General features: G+C 36.6%; 2 protein-coding genes and 1 long non-coding RNA gene across 3 annotated transcripts; 1 reads left to right on the top strand and 2 right to left on the bottom strand.

Annotated features, from left to right (window-relative positions):
• Positions 1–1,341: 1,341 nt before the first annotated feature.
• Positions 1,342–7,637, bottom strand: kmt5ab (lysine methyltransferase 5Ab). The gene is made up of 8 exons (XM_082170550.1): positions 7,339–7,637; positions 7,013–7,089; positions 6,516–6,636; positions 6,266–6,428; positions 6,072–6,162; positions 5,802–5,861; positions 5,540–5,730; positions 1,342–2,147 (listed from the first exon to the last, which is right to left on the bottom strand). Exons 1-8 carry the CDS (start codon positions 7,346–7,348, stop codon positions 1,937–1,939), a joined length of 924 nt encoding a protein of 307 aa, XP_082026676.1. The 5' UTR covers positions 7,349–7,637; the 3' UTR covers positions 1,342–1,936.
• On the top strand, positions 2,154–5,524 carry LOC309499349. The gene is made up of 2 exons (XR_014206219.1): positions 2,154–3,084; positions 4,511–5,524. It is a non-coding gene; the product is annotated as an uncharacterized lncRNA (long non-coding RNA).
• Positions 7,638–8,286: 649 nt separating the features above from the next.
• On the bottom strand, positions 8,287–9,388 carry mtrfr (mitochondrial translation release factor in rescue; the record flags this gene model as incomplete). Its single annotated transcript, XM_082171708.1, has 2 exons — positions 8,287–8,511; positions 9,107–9,388. The coding sequence occupies 2 exons, from the start codon at positions 9,386–9,388 to the stop codon at positions 8,287–8,289; spliced, it is 507 nt and encodes a 168-aa protein (XP_082027834.1).
• Positions 9,389–10,161: the final 773 nt, after the last annotated feature.

Consider the following 10,161-nt stretch of genomic DNA (forward strand, 5'->3'; position numbering starts at 1 on the left):
AAGCCAATCATGAATGAGTAGATGTCAAAAACACAAATGTAACTAACATACATTTGCATTTTTACTACATCCATTTTCATTACCATTCTTCCAATACCAGTATGTTTTACTGTAATACTGTATGACATTACAATAATCAGTTTTAATCAGTCATTTTATAATTAGCACAAAGACACAGTTTAGAACTGATTTTGGTGACAATACTAAGCATATAATCTTAAATGCCTTGATTTGCTCTCTTAGATCTTCCTGAATTAGAAAACACCTTCAGACTGAATCTGTTGCAACGGTTGACAAGCTTTTGGACTGAAACTATCCATATGACTTTTGCATATCACTTTCTATTCCTAATTTCAATAAACTAGAGATTGTGGAGTTAAATTTAAGAGGTACTTCAACTAAAATACTTTATTTTTTGGTAAAGCACCTGCCAGGTAACAATGCTTAATAAATCTCTTTAAGGTATATGAAGTCGTAAATTGTGGGCCATATGAATGTAAAAAGTACTAGACATCTGGACAATTATGAAAGAGGTTTTTTTCTTTTTTTTCTGCAATGATATAAAAAAAATGCTGTTCTTAATATCTGGACCCTGTTGTTTGTTCATGGATTACTGAGTTAACCTGGATTTAACACTTAATATATTATTCATAACCTTAAAATGATTTGATTTAATTTATGAAATGTAAACAAAAAAGAGAAGTATATGTATCTAGCTCTCTTGCATAAGAAATCAAATAATGTAAAAAATATTGATCTGATATGTTCAACCTGTTGAAATGCGAGACGAATGACAAAATGAAAATCAAGTGTTATGCACCAGTTAAACAGAAACACATTTAATATCCACCTTTCAAGCAGCTTGTGTTTTTATAAGGTCCATAAAGTACTTGTTTGGCATGTGAAGATATTGAAGTCAGTCACTTGCTTTTTGCCTATTGGATGTTTCATATCTAAAATGTTTTCTCATGTTTGAAATGCAATAAAAATCTTTGATTACAAAAAAAAAGGATAATGAATTATTTAATAACCAGTAATATTCATTTCCTATATAAGTGTTTACAGGGCTGTGTTCTAGCGTTACGCTCCTTTACGTTAGCACCTAACAATGGGTTTTATTAATAGGTTTTTATTTGGATTGCAAAGGGCTTTATTTCAAGAATAAACAATAGTTTCATGATTAAATTGAACTGCCTAAAACAACAATCATTATACAAAGTGCATTTGCAGCTGAACATTTAACACCATTCATTTTTAAATAAACATATGCGTGCTTATGTAATGCTGCAAATCCTTATAAAACTCAACTAAGGTTAAAGACAAAGGACTCAACACTCACAATTAAAAAAAAAAAGTGGTATAATTGCTTCACAATTAAACAATTTTGCCTATACAAATATACAGTAACTACCCATTTGAATATTCTCTTATCCTTAAAGTCAGATATTCTTAAACATTACACATTAAAATGAATAGTTCACCCAAAACAAGAAGCTTTTGTCCTTTACTCACACTCGTGTCAATCCAAACATCTACACCGTTCCCCTCCTGTGCAAAACACGAATTATGATATTCTTTCATCCATACTTTTTGATGCTTGAAAAAATGTGACTCCACTGACTGGACAAAAACAGCTAAAACATTCTTCAAACTATTTCATGTTTTCTTCTGAAGAAAACCAAGTCCTAAAAGTTTGGAACAACATAAGTGTGAGTAAATTACATTTGAGTGAACTTTCCCAGTTAGATAATTAGCTAAAACGGTTCACATCATTCAGCCTTAACCCAAGGTTTATTCGTTTAAAAGTTAGACTTTCATAAGACAAATTCATATTATGGTACGATCGATCACAGTCAACTATTTTGGCAACTCCGACATGTCATGTCCACAATACACTACTCCATTAGACACGATCAGCAACTCAAGTAAGAGTGAATTATAGCTTGAGCCAAGGATGAGCAGCGAGGGCTTCTTTACTGCGGTCCCCGTAATCATACAGCAGCTCCTCGTCCTCCTCCAGGTCTCTGGAAGCCAGGAAGATGAGGTGAGGTGTGCTGTTTATAGCATGTAGTTTGGTCTGAAGGTTGCCATTTTTACTGTGGTTGATCAGTCGGCCCAGACGGTTGGTTTCTTTGGTAGCATCAACACTAGAAAATTGCACAAGCAATTATACTTGGAATATAGAGAAATTATTTGCAAGTGAAACCCTAACAACCCAATTTACACCTGGTGTTTTAATCAGTCTCTTTAATCCACTTCGGTCCTGATTTCTTTGAGGGGAGGGTCTATGGGCTTTATCAGATCTCTCGATCTAACGGACAAAAACTTGCACAAGTTACGCACAATATGTGGCCCTGGACCACAAAACCAGTCACATGTCACGGGTATATTTGTGGCAATAGCCAACAATACATTGTTTGGGTCAAAATTATAGATTTTTCTTTTACGCCAAAAATCATTAGGGTATTAAGTAAAGATCATGTTCCATGAAGATATTTTGTAAATTTCCTACCGTAAATATATAAAACATTTACTTTAGTGAGTGAATGCAGCACAATCGCCAACATAAATGGACAACTTTAAAGGAGATTTTCTAAATGTTTAGATTTTTTTGCACCCTCAGATTCCAGATTTTCAATAGTTGTATCTCGGCCAAATATTTTCCTATCCTAACAAACCATACATCAATGGAAAGCTTATTTATTTAGCTTTCAGATGATGTATAAATCTAATTTTCAGAAAATTGATCTATTTGACTGGTTTTGTGGTCCAGGGTCACATATGAACACACACAGCTTTAGTTTCTGCTCTGACAGCCGCAAGATCAGCCGAACGCTGTGAGTGTGTGTTAGAAATCAGGAATGCTGAGAGAACGTTGTGCTTGGTACGTTTTTCATCTTCAAACCAAACTTGGGTCTCCAGTCAACAAAGTTTAAATCCCGTCTGGCTAGAGGCCCTTCCCATAATGTTTAGATGTAAACAAGGCCACGGATCGCAACGTTCACGTCAAATCTGCGTTAAAGCATATGAACGGCCATTCAGAGATTCTTTACACCAGAATCTGATGTTTGAATTATAGGCCCCGTTCACACCTGGTATTAAAGGGTCATGAAACCCCCCTCTTTCAGCTCAAGTCTAGCTCACAATCTTTTTGAAAAATGCAACTTAATTGGGCGTGGTGGCTGTGAGAAGAAGGGAGGGGAGTGGGTGTGGTATGGCACGGCAGGGGAGAGGGGAGGGGGGGAAACTGTCATCGCCAGTGGCCCATGCATGCATATCGACTGTCACTAAAAATCAGTGGTAAAACGTGAGGAAATGCTAGATTTTTTTAATAGCTGGCAAAGTTACAATCTAATGAAATACACGGACACCTTATTTTTGTCCTTTTCAAAAGTAACTGAATGCCCTGCTACATATTAGCCTACTACAGTAATCATAATTGTATTTAAAACATTTAAATGTACATGTATAATTATGTCATTATAAAATAAATATTTTTTTTATATACACACTAACTATAAATGCATTTGAAAGTAATAAATTTTCCGCTTAAAAAAACAAAACAAAAAAAAAACGTTCCGTACATAGCCTATATCTACGCGCCCCCTAAACCCACATAATAAAGATGGACAGTGACATAGAAATTTGCACAAACTAAGCATACGTTCCATACAATTGAGGTATTATCGAAATATCTACATTTTAATAACGAGTGATTATTTAACAAAAGGCATAACGGTCAGGGTTACGTTTTAGACACACACACACACACACACACACACACACACACACACACACACACACACACACACACACACACACACACACACACACACACACACACACACACACACACACACACACACACACACACACACACACACACACACACACACACACACACACACACACACACACACACACACACACACACACACACACACGAAGCGATAGAAAAGTCCTCGGGACCGCATCACTCGCAAGACGAAACCTGCATTGGTGTTACAAGGCCGAAGTCCACCATTCTCCAGTTGAATGGTTGCTACACACACATAGTTTAGATGTGTCCGTGGTTGATGGCCGGAGTCTAGCCCTGGCAGAATCGCGGGGAAAGGTGCACTGGAACTTTTGCACCACGAAAACAAACGCGCGTCCCATCATTGCCTCTCTCATCTACTACGCGATATCACAGTTTGACATGTCTGTCATTGGAAAGTTCCACGTGGTGTCATGAATAATTAAGAGAAAGTGTCTTCTCATTGGATAAGAAAACTCAGTACATGAATAATTATGAGACACCGATGAGTCATCAAAGTACTATAGTGCTCTGCCACGTCACTGCCTGTGACGTGGACACGATGAAGATTTTAAACCCGGAAGACGAAAATAGCAGAAAAAAACAAAAATTTAACCATTTTCCCCATACTATTAAATCTAACAGATGCTAACATTGTCTTCAATGGTGTTCAACACACATACATCTGTTAAAATCTCAGAAAATTTGGTTTAGGGTTTCATGACCCTTTAAGATGCGTTTTGGTCGATCAGATCACAAATAGACGACATTAAATACCGGTGTAAACGGGGTCTAAGACGTTTTGAGCTTGTCCACTTTCAGAGGGATTCGATTGGACTGCTTTCGTAGTGTAAACGCTCATGCGTTCAAGCAGCCTCAAAAGACGCCTACTCTCCGTCTACTGCCTTAAAGCATAAACATTATGGGAAGTGCGCTAGCCAGACGGGATTTAAACTTTGGCTGGAAACCTAAGTTTGGTTTGAAGAGAAAAAACATACCCGTTTTCTCACCAGTCCTGATTTCTAACACACACTCACAGCGTTCGGCATCATCTCTGGGTGCGTGGCAGCTTATTTGTCCATTAGATCTGAAAAATAAATAAATAAACACACCCCTTTACCCACCCCTCAAAGAAACCAGGAGAGAAGTGGTTGAAAGTGGACAAGAGATGGATTTACAGGGTTCCAACACCTTGGTCAACTTCAAATTCAAGGACCTTTATAGGACTTTCCAGGTCCAATGCCCTCAAATTCAAGGACTTAATGTGGGAAAACATTTGTAGTGTCGAACAACAAATGTTGAGGTTCAAGCGTAGTTGTTCTGTGCGCGCGTGAACGTCATGGCAACGTACAACACAAAGAACGTCACGCGGGAAACACTTAATGTAACGTGTTTGCGCATGGCTAATGTAAATCAAGCAAGCTAGTGTGCATAGGTCACGAAGTGTTGGAGAAATAACACATTTTGGCGAAATATGTTGGCAAATTGTTTTTCCAGAAAACTAAAATTCAAGCACTTTCAAGGACCTGTATCCACTATGTTCATTTTCAAAAGCTTTACAGGGCCTTGAATTATTATTTTTTCCAGATTCACAAACTTTCAAGGACCCGTGGGAACCCTGGATTTAAACACCAGGTGTAAGCAGAGATGCGTCTCCCTCGTCTACTTGTGATCCAATCGACCAAAACACATTTTAATACCTGTAAACGGGGCCATAAAAAAATAAAACATCCAAATACTCACCAGTAGGTTTTGTCGTGGTAGCGGAAGTAGTACATGTAGCAGCCCGTAGAGGGATCCTGAGCGTACTGAGATTCTCTTGCTTTAGCATCAGCGATCTCTAATAAATCCCCATGGTACTCCACTACAAACTGGTCTTTCTTAAACACTCTGTCTGTAAAAATCCCTCTTCCTTTTCCTTCAATACATTTCACCTGATTAAAAATAGCAGATGCTTAAACCAAGGAATGAAAGGTTTCACGTTACAACATTGTTAAAGGCTTACCTTGAGGCCCTCTTCCACATCGTTTCTGATGAGATCATCAATGTGCTGCTGCTTTTCACACTGTTTTAAAACAACATGCCCATATTTAGCTCTTGATATGAAGGTAAAAAATCCAGTTATGACATTCTGATTGAAAAATACCAGGTCAGAAATATTTTTTACAAATTAAAAACTGTATAGATGGATGAATCGCTCACAATAAGAGCTATAACAGGAAAAAAACGATATTTTTTTTTACATTTTAAAACACTTAACTAAGAGTTGACCAACCTTTAACTCAGCTTTGCTTTTCCTGCAACTTCTCCTAATAGGGTAATAATCTGTGACCTTTCGATTGAGTTCAGACTCTTTGCCTTTCAATCTGAAGAAAATAAGACAAATACACATGGTAAGATGATCCTGCTAACAAAAAAAAAGGGATGTGTAACAGCAAACTCGACAGACAAACAATGTATTAGACTTACTTCCGGTCTGTTGACTTTTCACCATTCATTCTCTGCCCAGATTTGGTTTGCTTCCTCGTCCCAGAATGTTTCTGAGGCGCATCAATCTGATCATTATGTGCACAATTAAGGATCTTGCCAGTGTTTTCTTGTTTCGGTGCATTGAGCTCATCAGCATCTTTGACTAGCCAAAGAAAGAAAGAAAAAAGTAGTAAGTAAAACAACTTTGACCATGATAAATGTGTATCTTTAATACGATATAAACAAATACCTTCAGTTTGTTTGCTCGTGTCCGCTGCAGAATTGTCTTCTAATATTGGGATGAGTGGGTTATTACGAAGCGGCTTGTTTTGAGTCAGACAACCATGTATTGTGAGCTGAACTTGGCATGTCTGAGACACAAATAGGCATTTGATTCAAATCAATTAATTTAAGCAATATGCATTGTTAACTTGTTTAAAGGGATAGGTCACCAAAAAAACGTAAACTGTCATCACTCCCCATCATCATGTTGTTCCAAACCTGTATGAGTTTGTTTCTTTTATTTGTTGAACACAAAAGACGACATTTTAAAGATGGTCGGAGATTGACTTCCAAGTAGGGAAAAAATATAGTATGGAAATCAACAGGTGCCGTCAACTGTCTGATGAACAACATAAGGGTGAGTAAATTAGACTTTTTTATTTTTGGGTGAACCATCGCTTTAAGGTGATCACAGATCGATCAGCAAGTAAAATGCATTCATGATTTCACACGCATCTCTCCTACCGTTGGCTTTCCGTGTTTGTTTTCTTTAGCCTGTTCAGCTTTCTCGTCCCCGGGTCTTCGTTTGCTCGACTTTTTGCCTAATGAGTACATAAATAAAGCATAAATTAAGCGTATGCATGCAGCGACTGACGTCAGGATTCGAGCTGCAAAAATGTATCGCAGAAAACGCGAATATAACGACACAAGATTAGCAACGTCAAAGCGTCACTAAATATCAGATCGATTCTCATTCTAATAATCATCGTTTTTCACTAACAAACAGGTTCGCTAAACGGACGCACGTCTGTGAGTCACATTCATTTTTTTTTAAAATCTTATTATTTTACCTTTTCCCATCTTGGATTCGATTTCCAGCAACAATCAGTTATGGTTATAAACAGCACAGCATGCTGAGATAAATAACTTGACGTCAGGCTGCCTGGGTTTTTAAATATCAATCGTAGCGTTCATTGGTCGAACTCTTGTAGAGTAGGCGTGTGATTGGTTTAAAAAACGCGGAAGCAGTAAACTACACGCGCCGTGCCTCCTGACGTACTTCCGGTATTATTTTTTATTTATTTAATTTAGTCATTCATTCATTTTTATTCAGTGCCAGAAGAACAAGAGGTATACTCACATTATCACATTAACATTAGCTGGCAGAAAAATAATAATAATAATTATATATAAAAAAAAAATATATATATACATAAATTCCAGTCCTTTCAAAGCATTAACGTTACATATTTTTGTGAAAAAATTAGCTTTTTCAAAAAAGTTTGCTTTGAGCCCACTTGTTTTTATGTATATGGTATTTTCCTGATAAAATAAATTACTGTATAATATATGTTGTCCTTTACAATCCAAATGGTCATTCTGAGTATACAAAAGCACATCAAATACAGTAATTTCTCACCCCTATTGTGAGGATAATGTTGGATGTATAAAGCAGATGTGTAAATCAGCCTTTAGGTGCTGTTTGATTCTTGTTTATTAACCAGTTTAATACTTCAAACTTTGTTGACTCATCGACAAAAACCTTAGTTTTCATTTCATCAAAACAGGGACAAAATATACATTTGCTCACAAGCTTAAAAGTTTCCACTGAACACAAAGTTACAGTTTAGTTGATATAACAGTCAACCACTGTATCCAGGTCTCCGAATCATAATAAAGCCCCCGTTTTACAGATTACACTGTTAAAGTGGTTCGTTCTGTCCATTGTGTTTAATTAATAATAAAAAAAGGGATGAAATCATGTGCACCTCAGCATTTCTCATCTTCTTGAATGAATCTCAGCATTTCTCATCTTCTTGGTCTGAGCACAGCATCTCCTTGAATCGTCTTTTTCTCTCCATATTTTCATTGACTTTCTTCCGTTTGTCCTGTTTCCTTTGCATGGATTCCTTTTTTATTTTCAGCAGTTCACTTTCCTCACCCTTGTATGCGACGTCCAGTTTCTCACGTAAAATCTCTCGTGCTCGTTTTCTGTTCAAATCCACAGATCTGGTCTGGTGACACTGCAAGAGAATATGAGATAATTTTATTATTATAATATTTTGGTGAGATTAGGCTACTCAATGACACTTATAGGCATCATTGGCACCGTTCACTGAGGGATTTGGGATAGTCAAGAAATAAATTACAATTAGATATACACTTTTATTGATTAAATATCTTTTGGAAAAACTGGAGTCACTAAAGTTATTTCTTTCTTCTCTTCATTGATTGTATCAGTTTTTATATTGATAGCTCATTTGTCAGGATCACCCATTGTGCGAGTTGATGAATGTTTATATGTGAATAAAAGCCTAAATTAAATCTGTTCATCATATAAAGCGATCGAGTCTCTTCAGAATATTTAGACTAAACAGCTCAATTCATATGGATTAGTTTTACGATCTCTTTATGAACGTTTTGAAGCGTCAAAGTGGTAGTTGCGTAGCTGTCAATGGAGGGACAGAAAGCTCTCAGATTTCATCAAAAAGATCTTCATTGTTGTTCTGCAGATTAACGAAAGTCTTACAGGTTTGAAACGACATGATGGTGAGTAATTACTGACAATTATTTATTTTATTAGGTGAACTATCCCTTTAAGATCATACACGAACTCACCTTCACGACGATTCCAGTGGGAACGTGTTTAAGCACGACGCAGTTGCTGGTTTTGTTGGTGGCTTGTCCTCCAGGGCCAGATCCCCGAACAAACTGTTCCTCAAGGTCTTCCTCGTGTAAAACTGGCAGGTCAATCTGGTATTTCTTACCAGCAGCGAAAACAAACGGCCATCTTATTAATCTCCAGTGTCGCGGTGGAGAAAGTAACGTTATGTGTCCAATGTTTATCATTCCCAACTTCAACTTCCATATGGAGAAGAGCCGGTGACTGACTAAAGTCATCCTTCAAAGTTTCCCCTTGTAGAAACGCATAAGGACTCGCTAGACATATAAAACCCAATTAAACGTATTCAAGTAACAAACCTGAAACAAAACTAGAGAAATATACAACTGACTGTACTATACACATTACTTCTTCTTTTATTATGATCATTCACAACTATGTGCACACTGCCATCTACTGGCCTGTTATACAATCAGAGATATATGACCATGGACCACAAAACCAGTCACATGGGTAATTTTTAATTTTTATTTTAAACACCACATGAAAGCTGAATAAATAAGCTTTCCATTGATGTATGGTATGTTAGGATAGGACAATATTTGGCCGAGACACAACTATTGAAAATCTGGAATCTGAGGGTGCAAAAAAATCTAAACATCGAGAAAATCTCCTTTAAAGTTGTCCATTTATGGTCACGATTGTGCAGCATTCACTCACAAAAGTAAATGTTTTATATATTTACGATAGGAAATGTGCAAAATATCTTCCTGGAACATGATCTTTACTTAATATCCTAATTATTTTTGGCATAAAAGAAAAAACTGTAATTTTGACCCATACAATGTATTGTTGGCTATTGCCACAAATATACCCGTGCGACATGTGACTGGTTTTGTGATCCAGGGTCACATATTTATAATGTTAATAATATAATAATAGTTTTTCACTGTGGTAATGTAATTATGTTGCTACATAATATTGTTTCTATTAATGCACTAACCTATTTATAATCAAATCAAATAGATAATAACTTTTATCTCAATTAACT

Source organism: Leuciscus leuciscus, assembly GCF_965113295.1.
Source record: "Leuciscus leuciscus genome assembly, chromosome: 5".
NCBI classification, from domain to species: domain Eukaryota; kingdom Metazoa; phylum Chordata; class Actinopteri; order Cypriniformes; family Leuciscidae; genus Leuciscus; species Leuciscus leuciscus.